Below are 20,985 nucleotides of genomic sequence, written 5' to 3'. Positions count from 1 at the left end.
GTACCACTAAGAGTGAAGATGGCCCAAACGTCAAGTGATGAAAGGAAAAGTGGGCCAAGTGTTAATTGTGCTCCACTTGAATGAATCGTTAAACAGCTTTTTTTTTGCGTTTCTTTAAAAAATTCACACACGTGGCGGTGATAAAAAAAAAAACCCATCGATCTAGGCGAGAGGGACATGATGGCAACAATTGAATCTTTAGCCGTGACGCAACTTCAATGACTTATTTAAATCTGCACAAACCTTGGATATGTCTCAGTTGTCATTATGAGCGAACAGCAACGTCTAGCCAAATGACTGACTGAATGAGAGTCCGAATTCGGCATTGACGTTTCCATTTCACCGTAAAGCGCCACATCAATATTCATTAGCATGGACTGACTAGCTGGTCCCAGTTTAAATTCATAGCAAATAGGGGTAATCTTCTTATTTCATTCCCTGAAAATATTGACGGGAAACCAAATCTCTTATAATAGAATTTTTTTTAAGACAAAAGTAAGCAAATTTTTATACCCACCTTAGGTTTGAGGGGGACCGCCCCCCCCCCCCCCCCCACTTCCCCCTGAACACTTTGTTCGAAATTTGTATATCAAGTTCGTACTCTACTCTTAAATACCTTTCATTTGATACCCATATTGTCCCAATCGGTAAACATGTCCGCCCGGGTGGGTTTTGGGATGGGGCATCCCCCCCTCAGGATTATTGGACCCAAATATTTTTTAGGAATTTCGTGTTTTTGCAACACCATGAGATGGCTTAAAAAAATTCGCTTAAAACGGTGCATGTATTTCCGAGAGCTGGCGTTTTTGAAAATTGAGGTATGGGGGAAGGTCCGCCCCCCACCCTCGGATATCAAAAAATGTTGTAACCTATACAAAGCGCAACAATTTAATTTTTATATAATAGAAGAAGAAGATAAACCCATCCCGACAATATGGGACTCAAATGAAAGATATTTAAGATTACAAAACATATCTGATATCCAATTTTTGGACTAAGTATTTGGGGGAGCACCCCAACCCCCAAAACACCACTAAATCGGATATATTTACCGTCCTTGGCAATATGGGACTCAAATGAAAGGTATTTACAAGTAGAATACGAATCTGATATCAAAATGTGTGACCAGGTGTTGGGACTTATTTTCTGGTCTATAAACTTATATAGCTGCCATATAAACCGATCTTGGGTCTTCACTTCTTTAGCCTCTAGAGGGCGCAATTCTTATCCGATTGGAATGAAATTTTGTTCGACGTGTTTTGCTATGATATCCAACAACTGTGTTAAGTATGGTTCAAATCGATTCATAACCTGATATAGCTGCCATATAAACCGATCTTGGGTCTTGACTTCTTGAGCCTCTAGAGGGCGCAATTCTTATCCGATTGGAATGAAAATTTTTTCGACGTGTTTTGTTATGATATCCAACAACTGTGCCAAGTATGGTTCAGATCGCTTCATAACCTGATATAGCTGCCATATAAACCGATCTTGGGTCTTGACTTCTTGAGCTTCTAGAGGGCGCAATTCTTAGCCGATTGAAATGAAATTCTGCACGACTTGTTTTGTTATGATATCTAACAGCTGTGCTAAGTATGGTTCAAGTCGGTCCACGTTTTGATATAGCTGCCATATAAACCGATCTTGGGTCTTGACTTCTTGAGCCACTAGAGGGAGCATTTCTTATCCGATTGGAATTGATTGAAATTTTGCACGAAGCATTTTTTTATGATGTCCAACAGCTGTGCCAAGTATGGTTTAAATCGGTCTACAACCTGATATAGCTGCCATATAACTGATCTTGGGTCTTTACTTCTTGAGGCTCTAGAGGGCGCAATTCTTAGCCGATTGGATTGAAATTTTGCACGATGTGTTTTGTTATTATGTCCAACAACTGTGCCAAGTATGGTTCGAATCGGTCTATAACCTGATATAGCTGTCATATAAACCGATCTTGGGTCTTGACTTCTTGAGCCTCTAGAGGGCGAAATTCTTATACGATTGGAATGAAATTTTGCACGACGTGTTTTGTTATGATGTCCAACAGCTGTGCCGAGAATGGTTCAAATCGGTCCATTACCTGATATAGCTGCCATATAAACCGATCTTGGGTCTTGACTTCTGGAGCCTATAGAGGGCGCAATTCTTAGCCGATTGAAATGAAATTTTGCACGACTTGTTTTGGTATGATATCCAACAGCTGTGCCGTGTATGGTTCAAATCGGTTCATAACCTGATATAGCTGCTATATAAACCGATCTTGGGTCTTGACTTCTTGAGCCACTAGAGGGCGCATTTCTTATACGATTGCAATGACATTTTGCACGAAGCATTTTGTTATGATGTCCAACAGCTGTGCCAAGTAACTTGATATAGCTGCTATATAAACCTATCTTGGGTCTTGACTTTTTGGGCCTCTAGAGGGCGCAATTCTTATCCGATTGATATGAAATTCTGCACGACTTGTTTTGTTATGATATCTAACAGCTGTGCTAAGTATGGTTCAAGTCGGTCCATGTTTTGATATAGCTGCCATATAAACCGATCTTGGGTCTTGACTTCTTGAGCCTCCAGAGGGCGCAATTCTTATCCGATTGGAATGAAATTTTTTTCGACGTGTTTTGTTATGATATCCAACAACTGTGTTAAGTATGGTTCAAATCGGTCCATAACCTGATATAGCTGCCATATAAACCGATCTGGGGTCTTGACTTCTTGAGCCTCTAGAGGGCGCAATTCTTATCCGATTGGAATGAAATTTTGTTCGACGTGTTTTGCTATGATATCCAACAACTGTGTTAAGTATGGTTCAGATCGCTTTATAACCTGATATAGCTGCCATATAAACCGATCTTGGGTCTTGACTTCTTGAGCCTCTAGAGGGTGCAATTCATAGCTGATTGGAATGAAATTTTGCACGACTTGTTTTGGTATGATATCCAACAACTGTGTTAAGAATGGTTCAAATCGGTTCATAACCTGATATAGCTGCCATATAAACCGATCTTGGGTCTTGACTTCTTGGGCCTCTAGAGGGCGCAATTCTTATCCGATTGGAATGAAATTTGTTTCGACGTGTTTTGTTATGATATCCAACAGCTGTGCCAAGTATGGTTCAGATCGGTCCATAACTTGATATAGCTGTCATATAAACCGATCTTGGGTCTTGATTTTTTGAGCTACTAGAGGGCGCAATTCTTATCCGATTGGAATGAAAATTTTTTCGACGTGTTTTGTAATGATATCCAACATTTGTGTTAAGTATGGTTCAAATCGCGTGATAACCTGATATAGCTGCCATATAAACCGATTTTGGGTCTTGACTTCTTGAGCCTCTAGAGGTCGCAATTCTTATCCGATTCGAATGAAATTTTTTTCGGCGTCTTTCGTTAAGATATCCAACAAATGTGTTAAGTATGGTTCAAATCGCTTGATAACCTGATATAGCTGCCATATAAACCGATCTGGGGTCTTGACTTCTTGTGCCTCTAGAGGGCGCAATTCTTATCCGATTGGAATGAAATTCTGCACGACGACTTTTGTTAAGGTATCCAACAACTGTGCCGTGTATGGTTCAAATCGGTTCATTACCTGATATAGCTGCCATATAAACCGATCTGGGGACTTGACTTCTTGAGCCTCTAGAGGGCGCATTTAGCACGCCTTTCCTTTGTTTTTTTCTAGCTTTTTTGCTAGAAAAATAGAAAACCTGAAATAAATGTCTTATCTTCCTTGCATATACACGAATTTTTCACAGAAATACACAGCCAAGGCATTTCCGGTATTATGACATTCCCCCTACACAAGCGAAATGGAAAAATTCGATTATTTAATCTTGGCAAAAAAAATAAAATAAATACCCCCCCCCGATAAAATTTTGTAATCAATCCAAACAAACACAAAATGTCAAGTGGGCGCTCCTCGAAGCAGCCACAAGACTTTTGCCGCCTTCAAAGAACACAAATCTTCCACAAACCATTCACAATTATTGTGGACACAAATTTTTATGACACACAAAGTCTCGAACCCTTTGCATTGCTTCAAAGCGCCCCAGAAATCAAAAACGCCAAAATTCCAATGAAAGCCAAAAACAAATAATTTTCCTTCATATGATAAGTTTCCAAGTAAGCAAAGGCTGCAGCAAACAGCAAAAAAGGCCAACAAGCATGGGGCATACTAAGTTGTTTTAGCCTACCCCCCCCTCCCTTCCCTCCTGCCAGCCATATGACAGTAATCAATAAAAATAAATGTGAATGAAAAGAAAAAAAAAAAACGACTTGTGCTGGCGCCACCAAAGTAATTTACAATCAAAACTGCGGCGAAATGTCATAAATTGAGGGATATGCAATTTGAAAAAATCGACAATAACCACTATGGGAGTGCAATGAGTTGGTGGCCTTATACAAAGGGCAATAATAATATGGAGCAAAATATTGGTATTAGATAAAATTTTTTTCACATATTTTCACATTTATTTGGCAAAATTTAAGTGGAGGCCAGTGTTTAGTTAAATCTAAGTCCAAGTGTCAACATTTGAAGGGGTTCTGGAAGAGGAGATATGCCTATGTTTTCGTTTGCCCATTAGCAATGGTTAAGTGCTGAATTAAACAAATCGGGAAAATTAACGGCCACCAGGTCCACCGCCAGCTCCGCCACCCATGCCTGCACCCATTTGCATGCCAGCACCCATTTGACCTTCACCTTGACCCTTAGCATCACCACCGCCGCCACCTCCAGCACCACCACCAGCGCCAGCACCAGCACTCATACCAGCACCCATTTGACCACCGGCTTGGCCGCCACCACCTGGTCCTTGAGCCACAACCATTTGGCAAAGCTAAGTTAAATTTTTTTAACCGAAAAATTTCTCAAAATTCTGTACAAAGAGATTTCACTTACCATCACTGCCATCACCACAGCGAGGACTACAGCAAAATTGAAAATTTTCATTTGAAACTTTTAAAATGCAAACGACAACTGTCATAACTTAGCTGAAACTTCGAATTATTTATAGTGGCTTGGCGACATACGGATCCAGCCGGAATGCATATCACATGGCTTAGTTGCATATGAGTTTTTTTTTTGTTTTTGTTTTAATCCAAATAGTTTCTCGAAAACTGATTTCAGAAGGGATAATTTTATAAATTGCATGCATCCACAAATGACGAATGTCATTTTACACTTTGAAAAAATTAGCCATTTGAAATAATGGACAGTGGGCGTAGTCGTAGCCCAAGAGGCAGAGAAACTTTTAACAGGGAAATTGACAAAGCGGTTTAATTTTATTCTACACTAGCCTAGAACCCCCTATACTTCGATCTGATATTGTATGCCAGATTCGAAATCTACTCCCGAATAGCTTTCATTTGAGCCCCATATTGAAATGAACGTCCAATATGTCTGTTTGGGGGAGATTTTGGGTTTGGGGCGGCCCGATGGGTTCTAAGACTCAAATTTGAATACCATATTCGTATTCTACTCTCCAATACCTTTCATTGCATACCTATATTGTTCCGATCGGTCCACTTTTGATTTTGAGTTGTGTTTTTGGCATAAGGGGGAGGGTCCGTTCCCCCTTCCGATACCGAAAAATTATATAGCCTATGTTACTTTCCATACACCATATGCGAAAATTTCGGGAAAATCGGTTCTACCGCTTTTCAATCTATACGGAAAAAACAAACCGAGTCCCATATATCCGTGATAGGCTAATGTGCCCGTCTTGGGCGTTTTTGTGGGGCTGGGGTGACCCCCTATACATCGATATGAATTTGTATGCAAGATTCGTTATCTACTCCCGCATACTTTTCATTTGATACCCATATTGTCCACTTTTGATTTTGGGTGGTGTTTTTGGCATAAGGGGAGGGTCCGTTCCCCCTTCCGATACCGAAAAATTATAAAGCCTATGTTTCTTTCCATGTTTCTTCCCGTCTATACGGAACAAACAAACCGAGTCCCATTTATCCGTGATTGGCTAATGTGCCCATTTTGGGCGTTTTTGTGGGGGTGGGGTGACCCCCTATACTTCGATATAAATTTGTATGCAAGATTCGTTATCTACTCCCGCATACTTTTCATTTGATACCCATATTGTTCACTTTTGATTTTGGGTGGTGTTTTTGGCATAAGGGGAGGGTCCGTTCCCCCTTCCGATACCGAAAAATTATAAAGCCTATGTTTCTTTCCATACACCATATGCGAAAATTTCGGGAAAATCGGTTCTGCCGTTTTTCCCATCTATACGGAACAAACAAACCGAGACCCATATATCCGTGATTGGCTAATGTGCCTATTTTGGGCGTTTTTGTGGGGGTGGGGTGACCCCTTATACTTCGATATGAATTTTGTATGCAAGATTCGTTATCTACTCCCGCATAGTTTTCATTTGATACCCATATTGTCCACTTTTGATTTTGGGTTGTGTTTTTGCCATAAGGGGGAGGGTCCGTTCCCCCTTCCGATACCGAAAAATTATATAGCCTATGTTACTTTCCATACACCATATGCGAAAATTTCGGGAAAATCGGTTCTGCCGTTTTTCCCATCTATACGGAACAAACAAACCGAGACCCATATATCCGTGATTGGCTAATATGCACATTTTGGGCGTTTTTGTGGGGGTGGGGTGACCCCTTATACTTCGATACGAATTTGTATGCAAGATTCGTTATCTACTCCCGCATACTTTTCATTTGATACCCATATTGACCACTTTTGATTTTGGGTTGTGTTTTTGCCATAAGGGGGAGGGTCCGTTCCCCCTTCCGATATCAATAAATTATAAAGTCTATTCCTACATCCTCACCATATTCGTAATCTACTCCCGAATACCTTTCATTTGAGTCCCATATTGTCATGATCGTCAAATAAACCTATTTTAAGGGAATTTGGGGCTGGGGCGGCCCCCCAGGTACTTGGACCCAACTTTTTTTTTATAAAATTTGTACTCTTCTAGTGAATACCTTTCATTTGAATTCCATATTGTCCCGATCGGTTCATTTTTATTTGTGGGTAGTACTTTTGGGGTAAGGGGGAGGGTCCTAAATATGGATTAGATTGGCCTATATTTAGATATAGCTGCCATATAGACCGATCTCCCGATATAGGGTATGAAGCCTATAAAAGCTTTATTCATTACCCGATTTTGCTGAAATTTGAAACAGTGAGTAGTTTTGGGACACCACCCCCCCCCCCCCCCCCCATCCGACCCAAATATGGTAAAAATAGGACTTGGTTTAGATATAGCTGTCATATAGACCGATATGCCGGTTAAGGGTCTGAAGCTCATAAAAGCTTTATTTATTACCCGATTTTGTTGAAATTTGAAATACAAAATGCAACAGTGACTTATATTTATTAGACCACTCAATGTTCGTGCCGAATTTGGGTTCATAAGTTATCCAATTTTCATCGGAAGGGAGTTTACACATATAGCCGAGGTGGTGGGTATCCAAAGTTCGGCCCGGCCGAATTTAATGCCTTTTTACTTGTTTTGTACAGAAGGAGGTTAAGTTCGAAGATGGGCTATATCGGACTATATCTTGATGCCCTTCAACATGTTTCTTCAATTTGCCCTAGATCGGTCCAGATTTGGATATAGCTGTCATATAGACCGATTCGCCGATTTAGGGTCTTAGACCCATAAAAGCCACATTTATTGTCCGATTTTGCTGAAATTTGAAACAGTGAGTTGTGTTAGGCCCTTTGACTTCCTTCTTCAATTTGGCCCAGATCGGTCCAAATTTGCATATAGTTGCCATATAGACCGATTCGCCGATTTAGGGTCTTAGGTCCATAAAAGCCACATTCATTATTCGATTTTGCTGAAATTTGGGATAGTGAGTTGTGTTAGGCCCTTTGACTTCCTTCTTCAATTTGGCCCAGATCGGTCCAAATTTGCATATAGCTGCCATATAGACCGATCCGCTGAGTTGGGTTTTAGGCCCATAAGCTCCACATTTATTATTCGATTTTGTTGAAATTTGGGATAGTGAGTTGTGTTACGGCCTTCGACATCCTTCTGCAATTTGGCCCAGATCGGTCCAAATTTGCATATAGCTGCCATATAGACCGATTTGCCGATTTAGGGTCTTAGGCCCATAAAAGCCACATTTATTATCCGATGTCACCGAAATGTGGGACAGTGAGTTGTGTTAGGACCTTCGACATTCTTCTTCAATTTGGTCCAGATTGGTTCAGATTTGGATATAGCTGCCATATAGACCGATCTCTCGATTTGAGGATTTGGACCCATAAAAGCCACATTTATTGTCCGATTTCGACGAAATTTGGGACAGTGAGTCATGTTTCTTCAATTTGGCCTAGATCGGTCCAGATTTGGATATAGCTACCATATAGACCGATCTCTCGACTTAGGGTCTTACGCCCATAATAGGCCCATTTATTGTCCGATTTCGCCAAAATTTTGGACAGTGAGTTAAGTTAAGTTAAGGATCGGAAAAGGCTGTGTTGCAAACGAAATGGCGACATGAATATAACCCCTTTTTTACAGAGATGGGGTTGGCGCTTTTATATAAACAGGTGGTGTAGGTAATAGCAAAATATTGACAATATTTGTTTCTTTATTAAGCTTTTTATTGGAAGAGGTCAGTGATTAGTAAAATCTAAGCCAAAGTGTTATTTATAAGGTGTGGTAAGGGAGATGAAATTATGTTAGCCACTCACATACTAACCGCCACCCAATTTGCCTCCCAATTGCATGTTAGCATTGGCACCCAAGTTGCCTTGACCTTGCCCTTGGCCCATACCAGCGGGAACACCTGCAGTAGCGCTTCCACCACCACCGCCGTTAGCACCAGCACTCATACCCACACCAAATTGGGCATTTGCTTGACCATTAGCACCTAGACCCTGGGCGGCAACCATCTCGTAAGACTAAATTTTGAAATTTTAGAAAATTTATAAAAAATTTATATTTCTTTAAAAGACCAGGTTCAACTTACCATCATTGCAAAAACCACCATAATGGCTACAGCAAAATTGAAAATTTTCATGTTCATCCTTTTAAAATGCAAACTTCAACTGTCATACCTTTGCAGAGACTTTGCATCATTTATAGTGACATGATGGCATTTTGAATTCTTTTGTTTAAGTCAAAAATCGCTTTTTGATCATTGATTGCAGAAGGTATAATTTTGAAAATTGCATGACCAACTTTATCCGAAAGACATTTTTCACTTAAAAAAATATCCATTTGAAATGAATGAGTGAATATTTACTGAGTCAATAGCCAAGAGGCAGGCGGAAATTCTGAAAAAGGCTCTTTGGAAGATTGAATCAGACAACACCACAGATATATGCCAGGGATTTATAGTCAGACGACTTTCTGAGAAACTTCACATTCTGGGATTACTGCTAGCTACTGGTGATTGTCAGATATTTTGCAGAACCCTTGAGGATGTCTTCAACTTTAAGATGAACACAAAAAAACCAGTAAGGAAAGGCGAACGTCGGGCGTTGTCGACTTTATAATACCCTACACCTACCCTATAGGTACAAAGTGGGAGCAAATTACCTCGAATTTGATAATGTGGTACTCGTCGAGAAAAGTGTTGTGCAAAACTTTGGCAAGATTGGTTAAAAAAATACTCTTGCAGTGGTTCTAGAAGTGATAATCGGGCGATATACATATATGACAGCTATATGTAAATCTGAACCGATTTCCATGAAAATCACCAGTAATGTCGAGAGTCGAGAGAAAATCCTTCATAACAAATTTCAAGAGAATCGGTTAAGAAATGACCATTTTATTGCATTACTACTGCAAATCGGACGAACATATATATGGGAGCTATATCCAAATCTGAACCGATTTCGAGCAAACTTTATAGACATTGTGGAAGTCGTCGAGGAAAGAGTTGTACAAAATTTTGGGAAGATTGCTCAATAAATGCGCTTGCAATGGCTCAAGGAGTGAAAATCGAGCGATGTATATATATGAGAGCTATATATAAATCTGAACCGATTTTCATGAGACTCACCAGTAATGTCGAAAGTAAAGAGAAAATCCTTCATAACGAATTTCAAGAGAATCGGTTAATAAATGACCATTTTATTGCATTATTACTGCAAATCGGACGAACATATATATGGGAGCTATATCCAAATTTGAACCGATTTCTATGTAATTCACCAGTAATGCCGGGAGTCAAAAGAAAATGCTTCCTGCCAAATTTCAAGAGAATCGTTTAACAAATGACCATTTTGTTGTATTACTACTGCAAATCGGATGAACATATTTATGGGAGCTATACCCAAATCTGAACCGATTTCTATGAAATTCACCAGTAATGTCGAGAGTCATAAGAAAATCCATCCTGCCAAATTTCAAGAGAATCGGTTAACAAATGATCATTTTATTGAATTACTACTGCAAATCGGATGAACATATATATGGGAGCTTATACCCAAATCTGAACCGATTTCTATAAAATTCACCAGTAATGTCGGGAGTAATAAAAAAATCCCTCCTGCCAAATTTCGAGAGAATTGGTTAACATATGATCATTTTATTGGAGTATTATTGCAAATCGGATGAACATATATAAGGGAGCTATACCCAAATCTGAACCGATTTCTATGAAATTCATCAGTAATGTCGAGAGTCATAAGAAAATCCCTCCTGCCAAATTTCAAGAGAATCGGTTAACAAATGATCATTTTATTGAATTACTACTGCAAATCGGATGGACATATATATGAGAGCTATATGCAAATCTGCACCGATTTCTACGAAATTCACCAATAATGTTGAGTGTCATAAGAAAATCTTTTCGGCCAAATTTCGAGAGAATCGGTTTCCAAATGACCATTTTATTGCATTATTACTGCAAATCGAACGAACATATATGAGAGCTATACCCAAATCTGAACCGATTTCTATGAAATTCACCAGTAATGTCCGGAGTTATAAGAAAATCCATCCTGCCAACTTTCGAGAGAATCGGTTAATAAATGACCATTTTAATGCATTATTACTGCAAATCGGATGGACATATATATGGGAGCTATATCCAAATTTTAACCGATTTCGAGCAAACTTTGTAGACATTGTGGAAGTCGTCGAGGAAAGAGTTGTACAAAATTTTGGGAAGATTGCTCAATAAATGCGTTTGCAATGGCTCAAGGAGTGAAAATCGAGCGATGTATATATATGAGAGCTATATCCAAATCTGAACCGATTTTTATGAAACTCACCAGTAATGTCGACAGTAAAGAAAAAATTCTTCATAATGAATTTCAATAGATTCGGTTGAGAAATGATCATTTTATTGCATTATTACTGCAAATCCGATGGACATATATATGGGAGCTATACCCAAATCTGAACCGATTTCTATGAAATTCGCTTGCAATGTCGGTAGTCATAAGAAAATCCTTCTTGCCAAATTTCGAGAGAATCTGTTAACAAATGACCATTTTATAGCATTATTACTGTAAATCGGACGAACATATATGTGGGGGCTATATCCAAATCTGAACCGATTTCTAGAAAATTCACCAGTAATGTCGAGAGTCATAAGAAAATCCGTCCTGCCAAGTTTCGAGGGAATCGGTTAATAAATGACCATTTTATTGCATTATTACTCCAAATCGGATGAACATATATATGGGAGCTATATCCATATTTGAACCGATTTTTATGAAATTCACCAGTAATGCCGGGAGTCAAAAGAAAATCCCTCCTGCCAAATTTTGGAAGAATCGGTTAACAAATCACCATTTTATTGCATTATTACTGCAAATCGGACGAACATATATATGAGAGCTATATGCAAATCTGAACCGATTTCTACGAAATTCACCAATAATGTTGAGAGTCATAAGAAAATCTTTCCTGCCAAATTTCGAGAGAATCGGTTTCCAAATGACCATTTTATTGCATTACTACTGCAAATCGGATGAACATATATATGGGAGCTATATCCAAATCTGAACCGATTCCTATCAAATTCACCAGTAATGTCGGTAGTCATGAGAAAATCCTTTCTGCCAAATTTCGAGAGAATCGGTAAACAAATGACCATTTTATTGCATTATTACTGCAAATCGGATGAACATATATATGGGAGCTATATCCAAATTTGAACCGATTTCTATGAAATTCACCAGTAATGCCGGGAGTCATAAGAAAACCCTTCCTGCCAAATTTCGAGAGAATCGGTGAATAAATGACCATTTTATTGCATTATTACTGCAAATCGGATGGACATATATATGGGAGCTATACCCAAATCTGAACCGATTTCTATGAAATTCGCTTGCAATGTCGGTAGTCATAAGAAAATCCCTCCTGCCAAATTTCAAGAGAATCGGTTAACAAATGACCATTTTATTGCATTATTACTGCAAATCGGACGAACATATATATGGGAGCTATATCCAAATCTGAACCGATTTCTACGAAATTCACCAATAATGTTGAGAGTCATAAGAAAATCTTTCCTGCCAAATTTCGAGAGAATCGGTTTCCAAATGACCATTTTATAGCATTATTACTGTAAATCGGACGAACATATATATGGGAGCTATATCCAAATTTGAACCGATTTTTTCCAATTTCAATAGGCTTCGTCTCTAGGCCTAAAAACATGCCCATACCAAATTTGAAGACAATCGGATGCAAATTGCGACCTGTAGTTTGTACACAAATTAACATGGACAGACCGACAGACGGACATAGCTAAATCGAATCAGAAAGTGATTCAGAGTCGATCCGTATACTTATCGATGGGTCTAGCTCTTCTCCTTCTTAGAGTTGCAAAAAAATGCACAAATCAAGAATAACCTGTACCACAGTGGTGATATACCGATTTAGACCTTACTTAGAACAGTTGTTGGAAGTCATACCAAAACGACATATGAATGAAATTTCAAGCATGGATAAGAATTGTGCCCTCTAGAAGCCCAAGAAGTCTAATCGGAATATTGGTTTTTATGGCGTCTATATCAGGATATAGACTGATTTAGAACATTCTAAACACAGTTGTCAGGAAGTCACAATAAAACGCTTCATGTAAATACTCGGCCAAATTGAATAATAATCGCGCCCTCTAGAGGCTCAAGAAGACTCTACGGGAGATCGGTTCATATGGCAGCTATATCAGGTTATGGACCAATTAAAACCATATTTGGCAGATGGCAAGATCCCAGATCGGTTTATATGACAGGTATATCAGGTTATGGCCCGAGTTAAACGACACATAACACAAATTTTGGAAATCATAACAAAACACCTAATGCGAAATTTCATTCAATTCGAATTAGAATGGCGCCCTCTAGAGGCCCAAGAAGTCTCTACGGGAGATCGGTTCATATGGCAGCTATATCAGGTTATGGATCAATTAAAACCATATTTGGCACAGTTTTTGGAAGTCATAACAAAACACTTCTTGTAAAATTTCAGCCAAATCGGATAAGAATTGCGCCCTCTAGTGGCTGAAGAAGTCAAGATCCCAGATCGGTTTATATGACAGGTATATTAGGTTATGGTCCGAGTTGAACCATACTTGGCACAGTTTTTGGAAATCATAACAAAACACCTAATGAGAAATTTTAGTCAAATCGAATTAGAATGGCGCCCCCTAGAGGCCCAAGAAGTCTCTACGGGGGATCGGTTCATATGGCAGCTATATCAGGTTATGGATCAATTAAAACCATATCTGGCACAGTTGTTGGAAGTCATAACAAAACATTTCTTGTAAAATTTCAGCCAAATCGGATAAGAATTGCGCCCTCTAGTGGCTGAAGAAGTCAAGATCCCAGATCGGTTTATATGACAGGTATATTAGGTTATGGACCGATTTGAACCATACTTGGCACAGTTTTTGGAAATCATAACAAAACACCTAATGCGAAATTTCAGTCAAATCGAATAAGAATAGCGCCCTCTAGAGGCCCAAGAAGTCTCTACGGGAGATCGGTTCATATGGCAGCTATATCAGGTTATGGACCAATGGTCGGTTCATACAGAAGCAATATCAATTCATGGACCACCTATAACCAAATTAAATAATGTCAGTTGAAAATCGTGGGGGAAATCATTGTACAAAGTTTTAGCCTAATCGGATCGGAAAATTGCGCCCTCTATAGGCTCAAAAACTAAAAACGGCATATTCAATAAGGAAGCTGCAGCAGTATCTACAGGAGGTTGAAGTTTCGTACGATACTTGAGACACTCAGCAAGAAGGACGATTGAAAACCCTATGGTTTTTCATTGTTTGAATTGAAGCCCATTCTTTTGGTTGAGTGTAATTTTTTGCAATTTTCCCACATTAATTGTTGCATTTTGTGCCATTGATGTGAGTGCATGAGAAAATCACATCCACACATTAATTGCAACATTATTTTTTAGATATTCAATTAAAATTTCTGATTAAACTCGCTGGCTGTGCCTAAGCACTGACAACCCATCATTAGAACAATTCTGATTACTTTAATTTGTTTACAATTTCAGTTTGTGTTTTCGAATAAGGTTACAAACTTGCCACCACAGAGATGATAACTATCGCAGATGTGGGACACAAATTAAATTTCGTTCTGACGAACAATGCCAAACACACACGAAAATTAACATAAACAACAAAAAAAAAAGCATTGGGAAACTCAATCAAATTTAATAGACCATAATTTTTAAATATTGATATTAAAAATAAATTATAGGCTTCAGTGAAAATAATTTTTTTTTTATTAAAATGAAAAAAAAACAAGTAAGAAGGCGTTAAGTTCGGCCGGGCCGAACTTTGGATACCCACCACCTCGGGTATATATGTGAACCACATTTCGTCAAAATCCAGTGAAAAATGCATACCTTATGCCACATAGCAGCTCTATAGATATCATCCGATTTAGACCAAATGCTTATAAGTACAAGTCATTGTTCAACCGAGAGATCGGTCTATATGGCAGCTATATCCAAATCTGGACCGATCTGAGCCAAATTGAAGACAAATATCAAAGGGCCCAACACAAGTCATTGTCCCAAATTTCGGCGACATCGGACAATAAATGCGCTTTTTATGGGCCCAAAACCTTAAATCGAGAGATCGGTCTATATGGCAGCTATATCCAAATCTGAACCGATCAGGGCCAAATAGAAGAAAGATGTCGAAGGGCCTAAGGCAACTCACTGTCCTAAATTTCAGCAAAATCGGATAATAAATGTGGCTTTTATGGGCCTAAGACCATAAATCGGAGGATCGGTGTATATGGCAGCTATATCCAAATCTGAACCGATCAGGGCCAAATAGAAGAAAGATGTCGAAGGGCCTAAGGCAACTCACTGTCCCAAATTTCAGCAAAATCGGATAATAAATGTGGCTTTTATGGGCCTAAGACCATAAATCGGAGGATCGGTCTATATGGCAGCTATATCCAAATTTGGACCGATCTGGGCCAAATTGACGAAGGATGTCGACGGGCCTAACACAACTCACTGTCCCAAATTTCAACAAAATCGGATAATAAATGTGGCTTTTATGGGCCTAAGACCATAAATCGGAGGATAGGTGTATATGGCAGCTATATCCAAATTTGCACCGATCTGAGCCAAATTGACGAAGGATATCGAAGGGCTCAACGCAACTCACTGTCCCAAATTTCAGCGAAATCGGATTATAAATGTGGCTTTTATGGGCCTAAGACCATAAATTGGAGGATCGGTCTATATGGCAGCTATATCCAAATGTGGACCGATCTGGGCCAAATTGGCGAAGAATGTTGAAGGGCCTAACACAACTCACTGTGTCAATTTTCATCCAAATCGGTTATAAAATGTGGCTTTTATGGGCCTAAGACCCTAAATCTGAGGATCGGTCTATATGGCAGCTATATCCAAATCTGGACCGATCTGAGCCAAATTGACGAAAGATTTCGAGGGGCCTAACACAACTCACCGTCCCAAATTTCAGCAAAATCGGATAATAAATGTGGCTTTTATGGGCCTAAGACCCCAAATCGGCGGATCGGTCTATATGGGGGCTATATCAAGATATAGTCCGATATAGCCCATCTTCGAACTTAACCTGCTTATGGACAAAAAAAGAATCTGTGCAAAATTTCAGCTCAATATCTCTATTTTTAAAGGCTGTAGCTTGATTTCAACAGACAGACGGACAGACGGACAGACGGACGGACATGTCTAGATCGTCTTAGATTTTCACGCTGATCAAGAATATATATACTTTATAGGGTCGGAAATGGATATTTCGATGTGTTGCAAACGGAATGACAAAATGAATATACCCCCATCCTTCGGTGGTGGGTATAAAAATCATTGGTCCGGTTCAACAGCAAAATTTTCTAAATGTGAAATGATGAACCACAAATCAGTTACTGTAGCGACTTCAACGTTTAACGACTCTTTCAACCAAATCAAATTTCAAAATTGCCTCTAGAGGGCGCTATTCCTATTCGATTTATCTGACATTTTGAACGACGTGTTTTGTTAAGACATCAAACAACTTTGCTAAGTATGGTTAAAATCGCTCCATAACCTGATATGGCTGTCATATAAACCGATCTGGGGTCTTGACTGCTGGAGCCTCTAGAGGGCGCTATTCCTATCCTAATTGGCTAAAATTTGGCATGACATGTTTCGTTATGATTTCCAACAACTGTGCTAGGTATGGTTGAAATTGGTTTATAACTTGATAAAGCTCTCATATAAACCGATCTGGGGTCTTGACTTCTGTAGCCTCTAGAGGGCGCTATTCCTACCCTATTTGGCTAAAATTTGGCATGACGTGTTTAGTTATGATTTCCAACAACTTTGCTAAGTATGGTTAAAATCGCTCCATAACCTGATATAGCTGTCATATAAACAGATCTGGGGTCTTGACTTCTGGAGCCTCTAGACTGCGCTATTCCTATCCGATTTGGCTAAAATTTGGCATGACGTGTTTCGTTATGATTTCCAGCAACTGTTTTAAGTATGGTTCAAATCGGTCCATAACCTGATATAGCTGCCATATAAACCGATCTGGGGTCTTGAATTCTTTAGCCTCTAGAGGGCGCTATTCCTATCCTAATTGGGTAAAATTTGGCATGGCGTGTTTCTTTATGATTTCCAACAACTTTGCTAAGTATGGTTTGAATCGGCCATATAAACCGATCTGGGGTCTTGATTTCTTCAGCCTCTAGAGGGCGCTATTCCTATCCGATTTAACTAAAATTTGGCATGACGTGTTTCTTTATGATTTCCAACAACTGTGTTAAGTATGGTTGAAATCGATCCATAACCTGATATAGCTGCCATATAAAACGATCTGGGGTCTTGAATTCTGGAGCTTCTAGAGGGCGCTATTACTATCCGATTTGGCTGAAATTTGGTATGACATGTTTCATTATGATTTCCAACAACTTTTCTAAGTGTGGTTCAAATTGGTACATAACCTGATATAGGTATCATATAAACCAATCTTGAATCTTGACTTCTTGATTTCTTGAGCCTCTAGAGGGCGCTATTCCTATCCGATTTGGCTATAATTTGGCGTGAAGTGTTTCATTGTGATTTACAACAACTGTGTTAAGTATGGTTCAAATTTTTCCACAACCTTATATAGCTGCCATATAAACCGATCTGGGACATTGACTTCTTGAGCTCTAGAGGGCGCTATTACTATCCGATTTGGCTGAAATTTGGTATGGCATGTTTCATTATGATTTCCAACAACTTTTCTAAGTGTGGTTCAAATTGGTACATAACCTGATATAGCTGCCATATAAACCGATCTCGTATCTTGACTTCTTGAGCCTCTAGAGGGCGCTATTCTTATCCGATTTGGGTGAAATTTTGCATGAAGTGTTTCATTATGATTTACAAGAACTGTGTTAAGTATGGTTCAAATTTTTCCACAACCTTATATAGCTGCCATATAAACCGATCTGGGACATTGACTTCTTGAGCCTCCAGAGGGCGCTACTATATCCGATTTGGATAAAATTTTGTTCTATGGCTTTTCCCACTAACACATCAAACTTATGTGTCAAATGAGGTCTGAATCGGTCTATAGCTTGATGCAGCTTCCATAAAAACACACTCCCTAATTTATTTCTTAAGCCCCTAAAGGGCGCAATTTTTATTCGAATTGGCTGAAATTTTACACTATGACTTCTACTATGGTCTCCAACATCTCCAACATTTAGTTCGATTATGGCTCGAATCGGACCATAACTTTATACAGCTCCACAAGCATAGAAATTCATCTCTGTTATCGTCGGTTTGCCTAAAAGGAGTTATCGGGAAAAGAACTTGACAAATGCGATACATGGTGGAGGGTTGATAAGATTCCACCCGGCCGAAATAAGCACGCTTTTGCTTGTTGACTTCTTATAGTCACGACAAGAACGATCCATATTGGTACGTATATTTCAAAAAGTCATTCAAAGAACGTGTCAAATGCTATCCATGGTGGAGGGTGTATAAGATTCGGCCGGGCGAACTTAACGCTCTTTTATTGGCTTGCCCAAAAAGTAATTGCGGATTTTTTTAAAGAAAATAAATGCATTTTTCATAAAACTTAGAATGAACTTTGATCAAATATACTTTTTTTACACTTTTTTTTTCTAAAGCAAGCTAAAAGTAACAGCTGATAACTGATGGAAGAAAGAATGCAATTACAGAGTCACAAGCTGTGAAAAAATTTGTCAACGCCGACTATATTCAAAATCCGCAATTACTTTTTGGGCAATCCAATACTTTTTCATTTTGACCCATCATGTCCAACAAAGTCCTACACAACCATTTTTCTCCATATAAACTCCAAATAGTGTATAAACTGCCCACAATATGCAAATGCGGAAAAATATGAGGAGGCTAAGAACATATTTCATGCGTAATTAAATGCAATTTAAATTCATAAACATTTATGATAAAGAAGCCATTAGAATGGCAATAAAAACTTGTCAACTTTATTACAACAAATTGCTCAAAATTCCATCAGATTTACAACGGCTCAATTTATGTGAAGCCAGAAGGTTGTCCGTCGCACGGCGATTGTCATGGCTATGGCCTACCCATTGTGCGGACACTATGGGTGGCCGTTGGCCACTTAATATGCGTTTTTCGCAGCGTTCCGTTGTTGTTGTTTTTTTCTTTTCTGGTTTGCCACAATGAAGTGCAATAATAATAATCAAAATATTTACAATAGAATCACATTTACTCAATGGTCACTGAATCACTGTGGGTGATGGGAAATAATTGGCCCAACACTGATGGCCAGCAGCAACAACACGGTGTAAAGGAATTCAAAAGTGAAAACCAAAAAAAAACCAATAAAAAAAACATATCGCACAATTTTAATTGGTTTATGAGTTGTTTTTGTAGTTTATAACGGCCCCTGTTGTTGTTGTTGTTGTTGTCATTGTTGTTGGCTATAAATGTCTACCGTGCATTGTTGTGATTTATTTTCGGACATCAACATGGCACATCACATCAGAATGGCATGAAATCAGAATTACTCAGTAGCTGACAGTTGTTGTCTGTCCGTCTGTCTGTCTGTCCGTCTGTCTGTCCATCTGTTCGCCTGGCAGCTAAAGTTAAAAATAATGAAATTATTTTGTCAAATTGTTTTGGAATGTTTTTTATGTGATTTTTGTTTGTTTTTCTGCGGTCATGGGATGGATGGCCATTTTTATTATGGAAGGAGGTGGGGGGGGGGGGGGGGGGGGGGGGGGGGTTAATTTTGCCACAGAATGACAATAAAGTAAACAATTATAATTAAGTTTATGTGTGATTTTTACATTCTGCATGCACATGGCGTTTGGAAAGGCCAGCAAAGTTTGATATGAGATTTTGAGGAATGTAAAAAAACAAAAAAATTCTATGAAAATTATGTAATACTCGCCGGAAACCGGACCCGCTCCGCTGCGCCTTGAACTTTATTGGTCTATGAATTCTCTCGAAGGGTTTAGGGTCACCAATGTTTGGTTGTTAGATATCCTCGATTATCAAAAGTCTTCATTTCAGCTCGATATTGTCATGATTTCCGATTTAGGGGTGTTATCGGGGATGAGGTGGTCCCTTAGACTCTAGGCCAGGAAAAAATATCAGCATCGTTCTCTTCTCTCAAATACCATTCATTGCTTTAAGGGGAGTTTATGGGATGAGGAGTCCTCAAACATTTGGCCTCAACATTTCAGCTCTTTGGGGGGTGTTTTGGGAAAGGGTCGGTGGCCCAAATACATGGTCCCACATTTGGATATCAGATTCGTATTCTACTGCCAAATACCTCTCATTTGAGTCCCATATTGACGTGGTTGGTACATATGCCCGATTTAGGGGTGTTTTGGGAAGAGGGGTGGTCCCCCAAACACTTAGCCCTGAAAATATATCAGTATCGTGCTCTACTCTCAAATATCATTTATTTGAATATGAAATTCGTTTTCTAATCTCAAATATCTTTCATTTAAACCCCTTAATGCAAAAGTCAGCAAATATGTCCGATTTAGGGTATGGGCCCTAAAAATAATCACTATCGAGATCCAATGTCATGAAGACCCAAAATTGTCAGGGAAAGCAAAATCGTCCTATTTGGGCGTTGTTATGGGGGGTGGGACGTTGCTTAGGCAGTTGGTCCTAAATGTTGATATCAGATTCGGGGTCTACTCCTAAAAACCTTTCATTTGAGTCCCATATTCCCCCATAATTGTCAGGGTGAGCAAATACGTTCAATTTGGACGTTGTTTTGGGGGGTGGGACGTTCCCTAGGCAGTTGGTCCTAAATGTTGATATCAGATTCGGGGTCTACTCCTAAAAACCTTTCATTTGAGCCCCATATATCCAAAGTCGGCAAACATGACCGCTTTCGGGGGTGTTTTAGGGGAGGGGGCGGTCGTTTAGTGAGCAAATACGTCCTATTTGGACGTTTTTATGGGGGTGGAACGTCCCCTAGGCAGTTGGTCCCAAATGTTGATATCACATTCGTGGTCTACTCCCAAATACCTTGCATTTGAGCCCCATAT

General features: G+C 39.2%; 2 protein-coding genes across 2 annotated transcripts; both read right to left on the bottom strand.

Annotated features, from left to right (window-relative positions):
* Nucleotides 1–4,433: 4,433 nt before the first annotated feature.
* On the bottom strand, nucleotides 4,434–5,003 carry LOC131998394 (uncharacterized). Its single transcript, XM_059370681.1, has 2 exons — nucleotides 4,900–5,003; nucleotides 4,434–4,837 (listed from the first exon to the last, which is right to left on the bottom strand). Exons 1-2 carry the CDS (start codon nucleotides 4,948–4,950, stop codon nucleotides 4,622–4,624), a joined length of 267 nt encoding a protein of 88 aa, XP_059226664.1. The 5' UTR covers nucleotides 4,951–5,003; the 3' UTR covers nucleotides 4,434–4,621.
* A 3,664-nt stretch (nucleotides 5,004–8,667) lies between these two features.
* On the bottom strand, nucleotides 8,668–9,041 carry LOC106094724 (uncharacterized). Its single transcript, XM_013261960.2, has 2 exons — nucleotides 8,967–9,041; nucleotides 8,668–8,898 (listed from the first exon to the last, which is right to left on the bottom strand). Exons 1-2 carry the CDS (start codon nucleotides 9,021–9,023, stop codon nucleotides 8,692–8,694), a joined length of 264 nt encoding a protein of 87 aa, XP_013117414.2. The 5' UTR covers nucleotides 9,024–9,041; the 3' UTR covers nucleotides 8,668–8,691.
* Between the last annotated feature and the right edge of the window lie 11,944 nt (nucleotides 9,042–20,985).

The sequence above is a fragment of the Stomoxys calcitrans genome, unplaced genomic scaffold (assembly GCF_963082655.1).
Source record: "Stomoxys calcitrans unplaced genomic scaffold, idStoCalc2.1 SCAFFOLD_84, whole genome shotgun sequence".
NCBI classification, from domain to species: domain Eukaryota; kingdom Metazoa; phylum Arthropoda; class Insecta; order Diptera; family Muscidae; genus Stomoxys; species Stomoxys calcitrans.
This window is presented reverse-complemented; position numbering and strand designations above follow the sequence as displayed.

Bases quoted from the DNA above. Each gene is read 5' to 3' on its own strand.
- LOC131998394 (XM_059370681.1), bottom strand. From the start codon at position 4,950: ATGAAAATTTTCAATTTTGCTGTAGTCCTCGCTGTGGTGATGGCAGTG. The intron at 4,838-4,899 runs GTAAGTGAAATC...AATTTAACTTAG, and splicing joins CTGTGGTGATGGCAGTGATG to CTTTGCCAAATGGTTGTGGC.
- LOC106094724 (XM_013261960.2), bottom strand. From the start codon at position 9,023: ATGAACATGAAAATTTTCAATTTTGCTGTAGCCATTATGGTGGTTTTT. The intron at 8,899-8,966 runs GTAAGTTGAACC...TTCAAAATTTAG, and splicing joins TGGTGGTTTTTGCAATGATG to TCTTACGAGATGGTTGCCGC.